This window comes from Ptychodera flava, chromosome 4 (genome assembly GCF_041260155.1).
Source record: "Ptychodera flava strain L36383 chromosome 4, AS_Pfla_20210202, whole genome shotgun sequence".
Taxonomy (NCBI): domain Eukaryota; kingdom Metazoa; phylum Hemichordata; class Enteropneusta; family Ptychoderidae; genus Ptychodera; species Ptychodera flava.
Window position 1 is genome coordinate 3224595 of NC_091931.1, and position 20406 is coordinate 3245000.

Sequence of the window (20406 nt, forward strand, 5' to 3'; positions counted from 1 at the left end):
ATTTGGAAACTTTCACTGAAATTTCTAAACGTACTTTTACTAGATATTATTTATCAATTATTCTGATGCTGCACATTATTGCTTGCATATAGAACTGAAAAAGTTATAAGAAAAGTATTAACCTTCAAGGATACAAATCAAAGAGAATTGTGGGTAATTTATTGTACTGTGGGGTCTTCAAGAGAAGAAAAATCTGAAACGTTCCCAACTGTTGCCATCAGAACATTGCACCGCATTTCTGTGAATTATCTTGGAATATTAAAGTACAATAACCAACTTGGCACGTCGAGAGATCAAGCTATCATACCTTGACACTGCAATGGAGAATTGCTCCATTGTCCATTTGCAAGGCATGTCCGACTGAATGTACCATTTCCTGTGTAACCTAGGTTACATTCTGCTACACATACACTCTCGTATTTTTGTCGTTCATCGATATCCACGTCCTGCCCTTCATAGGTACACGTTGTGACTTGGCCATGTAGAGGTGTCGGAAGAGGGTCACATTTCACTACTGCATTTTAAGGAACAAACGGATAATCCAAGATTAATAACTAGTTCTATTATCTTTTTTAATGATATTATTTTAGTACTGCTCTTCACACCATACTAAATAACAGTTTTAAAAATGTGAAGAATGTGAGTGCATTATACACATCAGTATGGCGTTCTCTCTTTTTATATAATACTAATGCAATTCGTGTATATATGAATCCGTACATTTTTACAATCTTTCACACATGCATTTCGGTGTTGACATGAGTTTCCCCCGTTCAAGCCCATCACCCTGCTGTTCAAGAATGATATGACGGATTGTAGTGTACAGAAAATACTGTAAAACACCTCATCCGCAGTCTGTATTCTAATTCGCCAGTTGATAGTCACGTGGGATGCATTCTTTTTGTGCTGATCCACGTAAACGACGTCATCAGGCATCATTTGTTGGAACTGTTGCCTCACAGTCCCTCGGGGTACAGACGTATGCTGTTGCCCTCATGGCCAGTCAATATGTGTATACTGCTTTGATATTCTCATCAGATTTGCATATGTACCATTTCCTGTTTTATCAGGCGTGATTTGCATCGTTTGTAAGTCCGTTACAGGGGAAAAGTTAGAACTCATAAAACATTCAGTGAAGGAACAAGCGATGATATCTTACTGTCGCAGGTCAACAGTTCCGTTGTTCCAAACGCCAATGCCTCCGCCTTTATCTGTGCAAGTTCTAACCACAGGTGTACTCGGTAGGTAGCCATAGTTACAAGAAAGTGAACATGTGTCGCCATAGAGTTTGCTACCAGAACAACTTTTGACACCGTTGATGGGGTCTGGTAATTTGTCACTTTCACAAGTTACATCTGTTGGTATATAACGATTGAGTTGATCGGGAAATCATTCGTTGCGTCTGGTGTAGACTTGGTTCAAGTCTGTGATTTGTGAATGTTTGAGTGGGGTGAACGCGATGATTTGTGTTCTGCTTTCATGTGAAACGCTCGATTGGGATGAACTCGATTAGTTGGGTGAACGCTATACAGGGGAGAAACTAACTCACTACTGCGAAGACTCAAAGGTAACCCGTTCAATCGCTAGGAAAACCTGGTCTGCAAATTCCAAATAGGTTTGTATGAAACAGAGAAACTAATACAATGATTTTATTTTTAGAAAGTCACCGACTTGAACTAAGTCTACGTCTGGTGCTACTCTCACCCGGAAAAAGTTTCCCTCTGAACATTTCCACACATTAATTTTTACAAACGTGCAACATACGCACCGATTTGATCGATGTAAGGTAGGATGAACCTGACAGATATTCGGACTCTCAAATCTTTTTAATACTTAGGCTTCGCTGACCTGCTACTTATGTTGAATCGTTTTTTAGTCCATGGGGCAAGTGAAGTTTCAATCGTCTTGTTGAAGATCCCATTCAATTAATATGCAGAATGTTGGCTACGTTGAATTTTAAATATCGATACATTTTAGGATGAAAATCGCTCTTTTAATACTAAACTTAGCCAGGTGACCACTGATTTTCACAACCGAGATTTGTGAAATGAAAGGCATAGAAAACATACCTTTGCAGATTGGGCAGAGAGGGCATCCATTCACCTTGAGGTCCGCAAGACACAGATGATGGCCCTTCCAAGTAGTAACCTTGACTACAGCTATAATGACACGTACTATTATAGTGCAGACTCTCACTGTTAATCTGACAGTTTGTGTTGTTGGAGATGATCATACCTGTTGTAGTCGCTGGTCTTGGACACGTTTTAACTGAAAAAGCGGAAAGTTTGTAAACCCTAACATAAAATGATCTTCATTGCAAGTTCTTTAATGTCCACTTAGTGTGGATACAACAATACCTGTGGTCCACAACACCTGTGTGAAATATTGGAATCATTAGACTTTCTGGGATTCGAAAACCTACTAGCACGTCACTATACACCTTTCATTCAGTAAAAATATCAGTATTTTCACATTGGTCCATATTCTGATAGAAAATTAGTCTTAAAACCGTTTGGCGCCATCGTTTGACGATGAACAAGTAAAAAAATACACGTCTTCAAAAGTTTAGTTTATCAAAAATGACCGTAGAAGTTTAGCGATGATATGAGTAAATTTAAGCATCTTACTTTTGCATTGTGGAGTTTCATCGCTCCAGGTTTTGTTTGCTGTACAAGACACTGCACTATTGCCAACCAAATCATACCCAGTGTTACATTCAAAGTAGCATGTTAACGGGAAATATATATCACACTCGACTGCATCCAGAAATTGTCCATTGATTGGTGGTGTCAACGCTGGACATTGGACGGCTGTTGATAAAATATGTAAAGGGTCAAAATTAACGTCAATATTTCCAAAACATATGACTTTGAGTTTATTATTTCTAAACAATAATCTGAGAAACGATGATATCAGATGTTCCAAATAAGTACGATCACCATTACTCCATAACAATATTCTGATATCTTAAAGACGTAATGACATTTAGACTTGCCCATCATTTCAGCGATCTTCGATAGACCATATGTATAGAAATTGAAGGCAACAAACTGTCTCGTTAAGACTTCTCGTTTTTCCCACAGATATTACGTGTAAATTCTCTTCCCTCGTGTCGACAGTCACACTACTGACTGTGTTACAATGCATATCTGCAGATCATCCACAAAATTTAATTGTTACAGTTGTTCGAGCCCGGACTGAAGGATTCACATGACTAAATTATCTGAATCCTGACTTCCGTACATCGATAATTGAAGGCATTTAATGAAAAGGCTCTTCTCGAAATATTTATTCAACTTTAGCTCAAACTTTACCTTGACATTCTGGTGGCATCGCGGTCCACTGGCCCTGTGAGTTGCATTTGGTTTGCAGACTTCCGATCAAGTTATATCCATCGTTACACCGAAATGTACACTGCGAGCCAAATGTGTAACCTGCGTCACACGTGATGTTTAAGTGTGGTATCGTTGAAAAGATGGCACAGGTTGTGACTGAAACAAAAGTTGAATTACTCTAAAGGTCATTAAGAGTACGCTACTTGTAACTGTCCCGGCACGAATGGCCATCAATGTCTAAAACAACCACTGAAACAATGAAAATTGAAACGTAACATTTACAACGTGTTGTCATCCGTTGGATATGACATGAACAAGGTGAAATGTACTCAGCAAAACGTGTTTCTGGATCAACTTTCAGTGAAAAAGAAAGAAACGAAAAATTGACAAGAAGGGAAGACAATACATAACAATTGTCTTCTTGCTGTACGGATAGGATATTTTCTTCTATCAAGTTCTCTCATGTTTTGACATTTACTTACCTTGCACGAAGACAGTAAAGGTGCATTGGGCGATGTTACCGGCGCTGTCAGTCGCAGAGTACCTGACTAGGGTATAACCGTTGTTAAATCTTGACGTGGGAGGATCACCTTTCTCTAAACCAGAGAAATGGATTCTCCCGAATTGTCAGTAACCTTGGAATCTGCCACGTTGCCACGGCATCTGTCTTTTTCTCACCTGCCGACACAACTACTTGACTGGGACACGACGAAAACTTTGGTTTTTCCGCATCTGAAAAGGCATAGGTTAATAAAGTAGGGATATCGGAGAAAAATACCGAATATTTCAAATTGTGGATGATGTTGCGTACCTGAATTGACGGATGTGAGGATCGTTGTTTGCAAAAAGTTTGGAAATTAAGTTTAACAATTTTCCTGAGGTTATAGGTAAGTATAGTTTTAGACATCGCTGTACTAAAATATCAGCAAGATTTTGTACAATTTCTCGACCGCCTTGATATAGGTCAGGAAAAAACTGACAGTGCTCTTGCACCAAATAAAATGACGTCGTTGTATGTTATGAATCAAAGGGCTCAATATGTGTCTTCTTTACAGAAAGAAAATACACTGTAAATAAACAACTTAATAAGAAAAGCCACAGAACAATAAATGGAACAAATTACACACAACGTGCAGGAACACCATCGATGAGAAATGATTTGCAAGAGAAGCCTAATAATGCATAAGTAACCATGTCTACTGTCAATTAAGAATCATGGATGGAAAACCAATTCCATTTAACGAGCATAAATTCTACTTCGTTGATCACCTGATCTTTTTATTGTTTACATCGCAAATTCAGTTCAAATACTTGCGTTTAATTGAGTTTACCATACATATGGTTAAGAGTGTTACACTTTGGCGTTGATAATTATCGAAAAAGCTTCTTTGATTCATTCAATATTGATAAAATTCACTTTATACGACGCCAGGGCCAACACCAACGTGATAATAACCTTCACGATACGGTAAATTTATTGCATGAACTTGATCAGAGTAATGTGCCATGTTTTGTCGCACAAGATCTGACACGATTGCCACCTGTTGATGTTTCCCTCATTGATGTGTCCATTCTGATAAAAGAAATCAAAGGACTGCAACGGGAGGTTTTCAGTTGAAGGGCAATGGTACCTTCGATTAACGTGAAAGTTTAAGAGAAGAATTTGCATCCCTGAGACGGGAGTTGAATGTCATGAAGAAATCGTTCACGCAACAAGTGTTGAACAATAAATTGCATACCAAAGCAGACGTGTGCACAGATGGTCAATGGATAAATGAGCAACCTGATATACAGTGTGACCAATCAAACTTGAGAAATACTGATGATTCGACCTCTGCTGACGAAGCTGATAATGACATTACAGCTGTCAAAGAATAGTTTCGCGTTCGTATAGCGTAGTAGCAACTTCTGGCATCCAGCCGTCGATCGTTCGGTACCAGATCGAGTAGTCAGCATTTGCCAAGGTGTAACGTATGATGCGCCCACCCGCCTGCCTTCATCCTCAAGCAACCATGGCTTCGTCACTGTTAATCGTCGGCATCGACCATCGAAACGATCTGCCCCCAAACCTAAATCGGTCATCACTGGGAACAATGCAGAATTGACGTCACTTAAAGCTGTGAATACTACCCAGCCCAGTGCATTGTTAATTAGCCGTCTTTCTCCAGGTAATAAAGCAGATGACATATCAGTACATTTAGAAAACCTTGGCCTTTGTGAAGTAAAAATAATGACATTGCAGACCAAATATGATTCGTATTCATCTTTCAAGCTAATTTCGACCTCGGAAATCTGTAAACGCATCCTCAATCCCAGTGTTTGGCCTACTGGCACTTTGGTGAGGAAGTTCTATCCTGCAAGAAACTAGCAGTAATCTTTATGAATCTTACTATAACATCGTACAACTGTCGTGGAATTAAATCGTCGATTGAAACCATAAAGGACATATGTGGTTCTTGTGACATATGTTTCCTACAGGAACACTGGCTCTCAAAGCCTGAGCTCAGTTTACTGTCCCGTATCAATGAAGATTTCTACGCCGTAGGTGAATCAGCTATGGACGATGAGGTCGGTATTCGCCTTGGTCGCCCGTTTGGTGGTGTTGCGGTAATGTGGAGGAAATCTCTTGGTACTGTAAATGTAAAACGTTACAATGACAGTCGTTTAATTGGTATTGAGATCAGACACAGTGGAGGTATTTTACTTATTCTAAATGTTTATATGCCAACACAAAACAGAGACAATTATCATGAATTTCTAGAATATTTACAGAAAATCCGTTATTGCATCGAGGAAGCACCGACTAATAGTGTTATGGTTATTGGTGACTGGAATACCGATATCACTAGCAATTCTGACTTTGGTAACGAACTGTCTACATCTTGTGATGTCAATCTACTTGGTACTGACAAACAACGTATTTTTACATATTATAGTGAAGCACACCATTCAACTTCGTGGCTTGATCACTGTATATCCACATCTCCTGCACATAACTGTATTACAGATATTAGTATTTTACACGAGTATATTGGATCCGATCACTTCCCTCTTCGTGTCATCTGTAACCTTGATGATCTTCAAAAGTATGACTCAACTCCCGTCGTGATGATCTTCAAAAGTATGACTCAACTCCCGTCGTTAACTCTAGTTGTTCTCACATTAACTGGTCCAAGGTGAATCATATATCATTGCATAGTTATCTCAACAGTTCATGTAATAACCTTAGAGAAATTAACATTGGTAAAGAAGCTTTCTTTTGTAGAAATTCAAACTGTAATAACTCTTCTCATTTGCAATCAATTTCAAAACTGTATGATGATATTGTTGAAGCTTTAAAGGATGCTGGTTTGCAAAGCATTCCTTCTAATATTGAGTGTAATAATGGGGCTAAATCAATTCCAGGTTGGAATCAACATGTTAAAGAATATCATGCCATTGCTCGTGATGCTTTCCTGTTGTGGCGGGACTCTAGCAGTCCCAGACAAGGTCTGATTTTGATCTCATGAGGACATCACGTGCTAAGTTTAAGTATGTTTTTCAGATCTGTAAAAAGAGTGAGTCTCAAATGAGAGCTAACGCCTTAGCGGACAGCCTCTGTAACAGTAATAACAAGGAGTTTTGGAAGCGTGTTAATAGTAAAAAGAAGTCGCCTCTATCATCAACCATTGATGGCTGTAATGGGCAACACATTGCTAATTTATGGCGTGACCATTTTGCAAGTCTGCTTTCCTCTGTCACCAACAACAGTAATAAGTGTTTTGTGAAAGATACTATTTCGAGTGTTTCATTCGATGAGAATATGATTGTCACTCCAACTGCCATTAGAAATTTCATTGCAAAATTGATATAGTACTGATTTGTCCTAGTATAAAGGGTATCAACAACCTTTTGAATATTTGTACTCAATATGCTAATAACCATGATATTGTCTTTCATGCTTTGAAATCTAAAGTTCTTGCCATTTTGCCTAATATGCTTAATATTTGTAAGATTCCGCATGTGTACTTGTATGACAAAGAGCTTTCTTTTTTATAGATAAGCATTCTTATCTTGGTGTCATTTTCAACTGCAATGGCGATGATAATGATGATATTAGGCGTCAAATGAGGTTGTTTTATGCCAGAGATAACATGTTGATCCGTGAGATTTGGAACTGTTCGTACTCTGTCAAAACGAGACTTTTTATAACATATTGTACTTCTATGTACTGCTCACATCTTTGGAGTAAGTTCACAAATCAGTGTATCAATAATGTTCGCGTTGCTTATAACAACGGTTTTAGAATCTTGTTTGGTATTGACAGAAGATTAAGTATCTCGAACACTTTTGTTCAGAGCAACATTTTGACTTTCGAAAGTAAACAGCGCACTTTACGCTCGAAATTTTATATGAGGCTGATGAATAGTGAAAATTCTCTTATTAGTGCTGCTATCAATACATATATTAGTGTGGTAGCCTGTTCTGGAAAAGACTGTCTTCCGACTTTTTTAAAAGTTTTCTCTGTCTGAATGTTTTAATTTCCATCATGATTTAATTTTTTCATAGTTTTTTATAGTTTATCAGTCCCCATTTTTTCTGTATGTTTTTTGATGTATGAGCTTGTTCTCGAAATAGATAAATAAATAAATTAATTAATAAATTTAAGATAACATAAGTGTCATACTTCAGCTACACCTAAAGTCACACAATGGGTACCTTAAAACTCACATATAAAGATGACATTAGTTCATTACAACAATTCTAGGGGTTTAGCGTTTTGAGACATGTACACTCAACCAAAGTGATTTTCAATGACCAAGTCTGTAATTTATGGTCGAGGTTATGGGGAAGGGACGATATTACACCATTATCTAGAGAAATATCGGGGCAGTCCGCTGCTCGTGTTAAGATAAAAACGGTTTTTATGATAATATTTTCACAACAGTTTTACAAATGTGCAGATGCGTCAGTTGCAAAGAACAATGACGTCACGGAACACAGTCAAGACAGTATACATTGTTTAAGCTGCATTCACAAATAACGATGGGGGGGGGGCTGGAGGAATCTCGATTAAAATCTTATTTTTTTCAGATCCCCCTAAGTACACTAAAATTTTCAAATGCCCCCCCCCCCCTCTATATGGTCAAAATTTTTCAAGTCCCCCAACTATTACAGGCCCGCATATTTGTAAAGGATGTTAGCGCAGAAAAAATAAACATGTATTGCGCCATTCCACTCACAGGTGTTCAACACTATCTGTATTAGCACTTTGTATAGTCATATTCCAAAGGCAAGTTCTTTGAATGCATCAGTGAATTTTTTAGATTTATTGGTCTAAAAGCCAACTGGAGTTAATCCAACTCTGGCCAGGTCAATTGCTCCTGCTGAAAAGCACACAAAATGACAATCATGAGAGAGTAGGCAAATTGTGAATTCTGGCTAATTGCCATATTGCACAGTGACCTACCAAAAATTTGTTTCAAAACTACAAGACATATTTGAATTAGATGCTACTCAAAATTGACAATACTAGAAGGTTAAAATATTCCATAAAAAAAAATGTTTTAATCTCTGAAATTTTGGGTATAATAATTGCAAATTCGGTTAAAAGATAAATCATTCCATTTGGTCACATATTTTTTCTTTTAGTAACACAATTGGAACTATTTTGTTGAAAATCCAATATGGCCGCCAGGTCACGTGACCAATCGAAATGTTTCTCACCAAACGATGCTATCACATTTTAAATTTTCGATGGGAAAATAGCCTCCTACCTCTACCCTCTATCAGTTCTGCTGTAGCGTATGTTTTTTTGGTGATCTCTCTTTCAAATGATTTGGTAGATGTTAAGAAAATGTCTTGTACATTTATTTATTTCATATACAAGGAAATAAGACCTGGTAAATTTGATTAAACTACCCTTTTCTTGTGAGTGTGCTAATTAATGCTGGAAAATTTTACAAAATCACTGAATTATTTCAGCCCTTCTATTAAAAATGAACTATTTTTGGTAGATGCAAAGAAATGTAATCAATATCATCTGTCTGTTGAAACCTTAAAATATTAACGGCAGGAACCAACAGTTTTTGTCTGGAATTTTTAGGGACTGTGCAGAGATGTCTTTGCAGCTTTCAGGGACCACTCCGAGGAGACCCTAAATCTTTTAGAGACCACACTGACTTGACCTTGAAACTTTCAGGGACCACCCAGATGAGTCCTTGAAACTTTTAGGGACCACCCAGATGTGACCCTAAATCTTTCAAGGACTATCCTGGTGTGACCTTGAAACTTTCAGGGACCACCAAGATGAGTCCTTGAAACTTTCAGGGACCACCCAGATGTGACCCTGAATCTTTCAAGGACTATCCTGGTGTGACCTTGAAACTTTCAGGGACCACCCAGGTGTGACCTTGAAACTTTCAGGGACCACCCGGATGAGTCCTTGAAACTTTCAGGGACCACCCAGATGAGACCCTGAATCTTTCAAGGACTATCCTGATGTGACCTTCGCTCATCAGCTTGTGCATTCACAAGCATTACTTGGTAAAGCTGACAGGCAGAGGAATCACTGGAAAGATTTGGTCCAACTTCCTGCACATAAGCGTCAATATTCAGCACCTCGAAGTTAAGATTATGTAATGGCTTAACCCGGCGTCCTCATGGCTCTGATGTGTGACTGGTCGGCCGGCGCCGAAACACGTCTTTGCATATTAATCACGCGACGAGATCTACAAGGCATGTTTTCCCTGGCATAAATGTGATGAACTGGGCAGTGGCTGAACCTTCAGTCGATTTAAACGAGCGTCTTGACAATTAATGGCAATGTACTCGCTCGTTGAAGTATGCTGTTGCGAGCTGATGCGACGCTGCGTGCTGGTCTGAACAGTGAACAATATAATTTGCATGATGGCATATTCCATTTTAATCTACAGGGACACCTAGGGCGCATCGCACGATTGTGTAAGGTCCCGGGTAAGGTACATCTTGCTCTTTTATGCTGTTAAGTTTCCCACCGTTTAAAATACTGTGGTTGTATGTTACAGTCTTCATGATTAATTTGGAGATATAGTCAATGATGCCTTTCTCGTTAAGCGAGACACCGAATCGTATATCAAATAATATGGTCCTTGCTAATTAACACAATAAAGGTCACGGGTCACATTGTTGTGGGACTCTGCATTGTTTCAAGTCGATTGTGTAAACGACGCGATGTTCGAATGACTTTTGTCCACTGCACTAATTCCTTCGTCGGGAAAGGTTACCGATTCTGAATGTAGGACGTCCATTACCCCAATTATTTAATGACAGGACTACATGGAAAGCAACGGAATACTGGATATCGCCGATGAATTTGATGTCTGTTACCAAGGTCCTTTGTGGAGTGACACTGACAGTGCTGTTCCCAATCTCGACAATGATGTCAGCAACTGTGATCGTAGCGTGAACATGACTAAGTCTATGAGTCCTTGAATCTTTCAGATGTATATTTCTGAGGTGGTCCTGAATCTTTCGAGGACTATCCTAATGTGACCGTGAAACTTTCAAAGACTGCCAAGACGAGTCCTTGAAACATTCAGGGACCACCCTGATATGTCCCTGGATCTTTTAGAGACCACTCTGATGTGACCTTGAAACTTTCAAGGACCACCCGGATGAGTCCTTGAAACTTTCAGGGACCAACCTGAGGTGTCCCTGAATCTTTCAAGGACTATCCTAATGTGACCTTGAAACTTTGAGGGACCACCCACATGAGTCCTTGAAACTTTCAGGGACCACCCTGATGTGTCCCTTAATCATTTTAAGGAACCACTCAGATATGATGCCTAAACATTGTTTGAAATAGTAAAGAACCAATTAGATATGATCCCGAAACCTTCAAATGCATCCAGGTCCTCTAAACAATACAGCAATCATCAAGTTTTGACCTTTAATCTTGATATTTTCAAGAATGTGTATCAATGAGATGAAATATCCCTTAAAAATTGTCAAAAAGGATAAATTTACAATTTTTGAATAGCAGATGGCTTTAAATACTACAATTTTTTTATACTACTTTAACATTTAGTTCGATAATTACAGTTTTGATATTTTCACTAGAAAAATTGATAATTACTAAATGCTTTGAGTAAACCCTCTCTTAGAGAGCATATTCTGTGACTTTTACTGTTCATCTTATAATCACAAAATAGTTCCAATTGTGTTTAATTTTTACTGTTCAAAGTTTTACTTCTGTATCATTTTATAATAACAGGAATGTGAAAATCAAGCATGGTGACCCCATCTTTTTTCTTTAATATTTGATTATTTTCATATGCCAGAATTCAAAAATTTCTGTTATTCCATGTGTTGCTCTGTGCCCTTATCTTGTGTACATGTATGTTGCACTGTCATTAGCATCATTTGACCCAAACTCTTCTTCAACTACCATGTACATCAGAGTCAGAGCTATCTCTGTCACTGTTCAGGTATGCAGTGACAGTGACACTGCAGTAGCAGAGCATTTATAGTGTTAGTGACACTACCCGTAGGCAGTAGCTGTATTACCTTTCTTTGATAATTTTGGCAATATTTTGCTCAGTTTTACAACTGCATTCTTGTTCTACTCCCTACAGCATGTTGAATTGTCTAGTATTCGGCTTGCTATCACAGCCTGTGTATGTGTACCATGCATTTGTATCACTGACAACTGACTGTCAGTCTGGACTCCAATTAAATTATCACCAAATACATATTTATATTTATGTATATAGGCTTTGTCAACAAACTAAATATGTGTGTTTGAGCATGCTGTAGGGAGATAGCAAGAACTGTAGTTGTTATATTGCATAGAAATATTGCAGAAATCATTAACAGTTGCAGCTTCTGCCCTGTTACTAGGCTCAAGTTTGTTTTTACGACAAATCACACGTTTAGATTTTTTCGAGATAAAAGTCATGAAATGTGACAAATGGTTCTAGACTTTGTTAAATTATTACTAATATTACAACATTTTGATGAAATAAAAATGTTATTCACTTTTCATCGAATTACCTACAAAAACTTAGAATTAGAAAATGTAAAGCACAAAAGGGAACCAACAATTTCCAAGCCCCCCTACAGGTAGAGCAAAATTTTCAAGTCCCCCCTCTACTACCCCCAAAATTTTCGAATCCCCCCTGAATTCCCCCAGCCCCCCCTAACCGTTTTTATGAACGCAGCCTTACAGGTTTGACCTCTCAAATGCGTGGTCTTGACTTTGCATCATGATATCTTGGTTCCATCGAGTTATACAGTTCAGGGTGCACCAGGGCACGCGTAGGAATGTCACCCAGCACTGGCACGGGCGAAATATAGGACCACACAATACTTTTTGACGTCATGATTATTGTTCACTTGATACCAAGTTAAGGGATTATGAAATTTTTCTGACCATTTACAAATCCCTGTGATCAAACAACTGTTCTGTCAGGTTTCTGTGGGAGTATTAAAGAAACGTTGATTGTTAGACAGGTATAAACAACATCATATGGCGATGGTGGTGTTAGCGCAACAACGTCTATTTTTCTTAAGACAGCTTAAGAAATTTGGGTTAAGTCAGGATGTACTTATTCGTTTTTACAAAGCAAATACTGAGAGTATTCTACATTTTCTATTACTGTCTTGTACGGTAATGCATCACAGAAGGATAGAACTAGCCTTGAAAGAATAGTGAAGACTGCTTCAAAAATTATTGGTTGTCAACTATCGTCAGTCGAGTCACTTTATTCTGTTCGCCTTCTACGCAGATCAAAGAAAATCATCAATGACATAACTCATCCGGCACATCATTTTTCAAACTGCTTCCTTCGGGTAAACGTTTCAGGTCTTTTAAATGTACAACAAACCGGTTTTACATAGCTTCTTTCCAAAAGTAGTTCAAAAGTGTCGTATTTGAGATATTGTTTTCATGTTGTCTTTCTGATTTTGTTATGAATTTTGTGCGATTGTAGTAATTTCTAAAAGTCTGTATTTTAGCTTTGTATGTGGTAGTGTGCTATGGCTTTTAGGGACTGGTCAGTTTCTTCAGCCTGGGGGCGGTGGATTCATGGGAGGGTCACCCTGATTTTGACTTTGGTGATAGGGGGGTCACCATGTTTTTGAAATGCCCAAAAGGGGGGTCAGTGTGTTTTTTGAATTTTGACACAGGCTCATCATTGCCTAAAATGCATCGTGTCAGCCACAAATTTCATCATTCAGTTGCATTTTTCGGCGCGCCCTTCGGACGCGTACTTTAATAATCAGAGATATTTTTCAGCACGCCCGACTTTAACATATCAGGCACACATATATCAGAGATATCTGTATGTTCAATATTTTTCAGTGTGCTCTTCAAGGGCATTACTTTAATATATCAGACATTTTTCAGCACGCCCATCCGGTGCATGACTTTAATATACAAGATATATATATATCAGAGATATCAGGATGTTTCATATTTTTCTCCGCGCCCTTCGGGTGCCGCACTTTAATAATAAGAGATATATGTCAGAGATGTCTTGATGTTTGCTAAGTGAAAGTGTACCATTATGAAAAATCTACAGTTCATATGGAAAGCATGACAAATTCCTGATACTTTTCTGTAGTCTCTATGGGAATTCAGTAACATGCACACATATTTCACAATATATATATTTGATACATTGACTTATTTTAGAGACAGAAAAATTACAACATATCTTTCGTTCTCATTGATGCAACTATTTTCCTTTGTGTCTCAGGTTTTCTCTAAAATGATGCTTTTTATGACTAAAATAACAGTTTTAAAAAGACAGTTTTCGTCATTATTAGCTGTGCTTTTATGGTTTTAATGTTACGAGAAAAGGTCTTCTCAGACACTGCACACATCAGATTTGGCTAAAATAGCTCTCTATGACTTCTCAGGAGATTCGATTGGATGGCTGGCAAGTCTTAACACACAATCAAAGTTTTGATTTACTGCTTTTTCCTCTTTGATATCAACGATTGACATCCATTTCTGTACAACATTTCTGTACCTCAGGTCTTAAGAATTTGCAAATAAAATCGCATGCGGTCACGTGACCTTGGCCGCCATATTAGATTTTCGAAAAAATACTAAATTAATCTTTAAAAATCTTCTTCTCCTGAACCAAAACACTGATTGAACTGAAATTTTACTCATGGCATCCCTAGAGTAATCTCTTTTAAGTTTGTAAACAACATTTTGATCGGTCACGTGGTTTGGCCGCCATCCTGGATTTTGTGAAAATCGCAATTTAATCTCTAAAAATCTTCTTTAGAACCAACACACCGATTGATCTGAAATTTCACATGTATCATCTTTCAAGTGAGATCTTTCAAGTTTGCAAAAGGAATTTGGATCGGTCACTTGGTTCGGCCGCCATCGTGGATTTTATGAAAATCGCAATTTAATCTTTAAAAATCTTCCTCTCTAAAACCAATTCATGGATTGAACTGAAATTTCACATGTACCATCTTTCAAGTGAGGTCTTTCAAGTTTGCGAAAGGAATTTGGATCAGTCACGTGGTTTAGCCGCCATCTTGCATTTTGTGAAAATCGCAATTTAATCTTTAAAAATCTTCTCTAGAACCAATTCATTGATTGAACTGAAATTTTACTCATGGCATCCCTATAGTGATTTCTTTCAAGTTTGCAAACAACATTTTGATCGGTCACGTTATTTGGCCACAATATTGGACTTTGTGAAAATTGCAATTAAATCTTTAAAACTCTTCATTTTCGAGAACCAATTCATCGATTGAACTGAAATTTCACATGTATCATCTTTCAAGTGAGTTCTTTCAAGTTTGCGAAAGGAATTTGGATTGGTCGTGTAGTTTGGCAGCCATCCCTGATTTTGCGAAAAATATCAATTTAATCTTAAAAAAACTTCTTTCCCAGAACTGACACAGCAATGGAGCTGAAATGTTACTCATGTCATCCTAAGAGTGATCTCTTTGAAGTTTGTGAAAGACAATTGGAGCAGTCACGGTTCGGCTGCGATTTTGAATTTGCATAAAACATACGATTACCAATGAACCTCTGAAATGATATTCAAATCTTCCATACAAGAACTTGAAGACTTTTTCAAGCGCACAATATCATCAGAGCAAGAACTAAAAAACCATGTTAATCGTTTGGGCCCCGCCAATGCTGCTTGCAGCTTTAATTAGGAGCCCAAGCCTACCGGCTGGGCCCTATTGGTTTTACTGGAGTTCAACTTTCTTCTTCTTCTTAGGGGCCAAAGCCGACCGGCTGGGACCCTATTGTTATTGTTCGAGTTCTACCTTTTCCTCTTCCTCTTCTGCTTCTTCTTCTTCTGCCGCTTCTTTGTCGACCTAGATCTCTTAAACGGCTGAACAAAAACTTCTCAAACTTGCAGGGCTAATAAGTGTCAACTAGTACTCGTGCACCTGATCCTTGAAATTTTTATCGGTCACGTGACCTGGCGGCCATATTGGATTTTCCAAAAACCTTAAGATGGCTTCTCAAGAAGACCTAGGGGTCTAGTCGATTTGAAACTTTTTGTATAGCAAGAATGACCTAAGGTCTTTAGAATTTGCAAATAAAATCGCATGCAGTCACGTGACCTTGGCCGCCATATTTGGAGTTTCTTAAGTAGTCATTTAATCTTTAAAAATCTTCTTCTCCAGAACCAAAACACGGATTAAGCTCAAATTTTACTCATGTCATCCTTTGAGTATCTCTTTCAAGTTTGCAAAAACCATTTCGATCAGTCAGGCGGTTTGTGAAATCACAATTTAATCTTTAAAAATCTTCTTCTCCAAAACTGATTCACCGATTAAACTAAAATTGTACATATATCATCTAAAGTGTGATCTCTTTCAAGTTTGCGAACGGCGTTTCGATCAGACACATGGTTTGGCCGCCATATTGGATTTTGCAAAAATCGTGATTTAATCTTTAAAAATCTTCTACTCCAGAACCAAAACACCTATTAAGCTGAAATTTAACTCAAGTCATCCTTACAGTGATCTCTTTCAAGTTTGCAAAATGTATTTGAATCGGTCACATTGTTTGGCCGCCGTATTGGATATTGTGAAATCGCAGTTTAATCTTTAAAAATCTTTTTCTCAAGAACAAATACACCAATTGAATTAAAATTTTACACTTATTTTCCCTAGTGGTAGTCATTTTAAAATTGCGAAAGGCATTTTGATCAGTCATGCAATTTGGCCGCCATATTTGATTTGTGTAAATCGCAATTTAATCTTTAAATATCTTATTCTCCCGAACCAAAACAGCGATTAAGCTGAAATTTTACTCAAGTCATCCTTACAGTGATCTCTTTCAAGTTTGCAAAATTGTATTTCGACCGGTCACGTGGTTTGGCTGCCATATTGGATTTTGTGAAATTGTAATTTAATCTTTAAAAAATCTTCTCCTTCAGAACAAATACACCAATTGAACTAAAATGTTACACTTATTTTCCTTAGTGGCAGTTCTTTTTAATTTGCGAAAGGCATTATGATCGGTCATGTGCTTTGGCCGCTATATCGGATTTTGTGAAAAATCGCAATTTCATCATTAAAACTCTTCTTTCCAGAAGCAACCCACCGATTGAACTGAAATGTTACTTGTATCACCCTTGGTGTGAGCACTTTCAAGTTTTGTGAAAGGCATTTGGGTCGATTAAGTGGTTTGTTCGCCATATTGGATATAGCAAAAATCGCAATTTATTCCTTAAAAATCTTCTTCTCAAAAACCAACACACAGATTTAACTGAAATTTTACTCATATCTTTCTTAGTGCGAGCACTTTCAAATTTGCGAAAGGCGTTTTGATCAGTTAAGTCACCCTAATGTTTATAAGGCTGCATTTTAAAACCGTCAGTCAGAAGATAGCTAGATCAGTGATGTATGTTATATTGTACTCTTGAAAGTCAAAGACTGGTGTATTGTGTAACTGAGAGCATGTAGCTGATTAAAAGTGTAAACAAGACAACATCAAGCCCAGCTGTTAATGTCGTAAAAATCGCTGATACACATTGATTAAAACAACACCTTGTTTAATGACGTTCTGCAGCTTGATCGAATTTCACTGTAATTGCTTTGTGCCGGCCTGTGAGATCGCTGAAATTTACCCGATATTTATCAGCGATTTGGGGACTCTAATATCGATACTAGACAATAGTAGAATGACTTGCCCTGTGCTTCTGTACGCCAGATCTGTGAAGTTGTCGATATTTACTGGATGTTTATCGGCAATTTGGGAACTCTAATATCGAAAGTACACGATAAAGAATGACTTGCCCTGTGCCTCGGCACGCGAGTTCTGTGAAATCGCCGATATTTACCAGATATTTATTCGGCGATTTTGGGACTCTAATATCGATACTAGACGATACTAGATTCTGTCAAATCGCGGGTAAATATCCAATGTACATCGGAGATATCACCACCTTGCAGGTTTTGCCAAACCCGACTTCCAAGGACTGACTCTAGCTTCGATACTACACAACATTAGACGATACTACATTTTGTCAAATCGTGGGTAAATATCCGATATATATCGGAAATTTCACCACCTAACAGTTCTGGTCAAACCCGACTTCAAAACACTAAGTCTAACTTCGATACTAGGCGATGCTAAATTTTGTCAAATCGCGGGTATCGGAGATTTCACAACCTTACATGTTTTCACAATCAACTTCCAAGGACTGACTCTAACTTCGATACCAAGCCATACTAGATTCTGTCAAATCACGGGTAAATATTCTGTTTGTATATATATATATATATATATATATATATAATATATATATATATTATATATATACTGTACACTCTGTGCCCAAGTTCAGAGGTTGCCATAAAGTGATTATGGTGATAACCGGGAGGGCACATTGTATACATTTTGTTGTGTGTGTGTGTGTGTGTGTGTGTGTGTGTGTGTGTGTGTGTGTGTAGTATAATATATATATATATATATATGTGTGTGTGTGTGTGTGTGTGTGTGTAAATTCATATATTCGGATGGGTACAACAATGATGTAAAGTAACACCATGCAAGTGCAAGCAATAGATCATTATGTGTTCTCTATGATTGTGTCATATGAATGATGAAGACATGACATCAGCGCGATTAGTTTATAACAATCAACATACAGCAAAGAAACAACATCATCAAAATCTCCTAAGTGTTCATCAGTTATTTACCAAGGCGACTGTTTCGGGGATTTGGAAACAATACCAGTACAGTCAACTGCCTTGGCTCCCCAAGCAGTACTGATCAGGTACCACCACACCTTAAGTTATTCTGAGTCTGATGTTATATGTAATGTCTTTCGTGTGTTTTGAATTTTTCAAAATGTTGAGGATGTCTTGACATAGCTTTATGAAACTGTCTGATGATTTTCTGTTGTTGTCCTCCTTGAGAGAACATCCTGTTGTACAGGCTGTGTTGTGCGAGCAATGCGAAGATATTCTGACAATACAGTGCCATAAAAAATATACGAAGGGATGTTACTTTCGCGATCTGGCATTCGCACTATAGAAAACTTGAAATCATCGCGCTTGTCGAAGATTTTATAGACGAATATTCCATCTACTATAGATATGTCCAATTCGAGAAATGTAGCATGTTGTCCATTATGCTCACACTTCAACGTGAGCTCTGCAGGATATATTTGTTCGTATGATCTACAAAACTCATCATTTAGAAGACTAATGTCATCGATGAATCGTGCGCATATATATATATATATATATATATATATATATATATATATATATATATATATATATATATATATATATATATATATATATATATATATATATATATATATATATTATATATATATATAAGATTTCACCACCTTACAGTTCTGGTTAAACCCGACTTCCAAGGACTGACTCTAGTTTCGATACTACACGATACTAGACGATACTACATTTTGTCAAATCGCGGGTAGACATCCGATATATATCAGACATTTCACCACCTTTCAGTTCTGGTCAAACCCGACTTCAAAGGACTGACTCTAACTTCGATACTAGGCGATACTAGATTTTGTCAAATCGCGGGTAAATATCCGATATATATATATGCATTAGGATTGGTCATGTGGTTTTTCGGCCATCTTGGATTTTGCGAAAGTCGCATTTTTAGGGGCCCAAGCCGACCGGCTGGGACCCTATTGTTATTGCTCAAGTTCTACTGACTTCCTCTTCTTCTTCTTCTGCGTTTCTTTGCTCACCTAGATCTCTCGAACGGCTGAACGAAAACTTCTCAAACTTGCAGGGCTAATAGGAGCCAATTAGTGCTCGTGCACCTGACCCTTGAAATTTTGATTGGTCACGTGACCTGGCGGCCATATTGGATTTTCCAAAAACCTAAAGATGGCTTCTCCAGAAGACGTAGGGGTCTAGTCGATTTGAATTTTTTTTTGTATAGAAAGCATGACCTAAGGTCTTTAGAATTTGCAAATAAAATCGCATGCGGTCACGTGACCTTGGCCGCCATATTGGATATTCTAAAATACTCATTTAATCTTTAAAAATCTTCTTCTCCAGAACCAAAACACCGATTGAGCTCAAATTTTACTCATGTCATCATTAGAGTGATCTCTTTCAAGTTTGCAAAAATCATTTTGATCGGTCACGTGGTTTGGCCGCCATATTGGATTTTGTGAAATCACAATTTTATCTTTAAAAATCTTCTTCTCAAGAACTAATTCACCGATTGAACAAAAATTTTACATATATCATCTGAAAAGTGATCTCTTTCAAGTTTGCAAAAGGCGTTTGGATCGGTCACTTGGTTTGGCCGCCATATTGGATTTTGCAAAAATCGTAATTTAATCCTCAAAAATCTTCTCCTCCAGAACAAAAACACCGATTCAGCTGAAATTTTACTCATGTCATCCTAACAGTGATCTCTTTCAAGTTTGCAAAAAACATTTTGATCGGTCACGTGGTTTGGCTGCCATATTGGATTTTGTGAAATTGTAATTTAATCTTTAAAAAATCTTCTCTTTTCAGAACAAATACACCAATTGAACTAAAATGTTACACTCATTATCCCTAGTTGTAGTTCTTTTTAATTTGCGAAAGGCATTTGGATCGG

General features: G+C 37.7%; 1 protein-coding gene across 1 annotated transcript in view; it reads right to left on the reverse strand.

Annotated features, from left to right (window-relative positions):
* LOC139130693 (E-selectin-like) overlaps positions 1 to 20406 on the reverse strand; it is a 160805-nt gene that overhangs the window by 62593 nt on the left and 77806 nt on the right. The window contains exons 7-12 of the mRNA XM_070696443.1: positions 3818 to 4067; positions 3315 to 3491; positions 2628 to 2810; positions 2070 to 2268; positions 1160 to 1355; positions 308 to 514 (exon numbers count right to left, since the gene is read on the reverse strand). Of these exons, the coding sequence (XP_070552544.1) occupies positions 308 to 514; positions 1160 to 1283 (331 nt within the window). The 5' untranslated portion in view covers positions 1284 to 1355; positions 2070 to 2268; positions 2628 to 2810; positions 3315 to 3491; positions 3818 to 4067. The remainder of the gene's footprint in view (positions 1 to 307; positions 515 to 1159; positions 1356 to 2069; positions 2269 to 2627; positions 2811 to 3314; positions 3492 to 3817; positions 4068 to 20406) is intronic.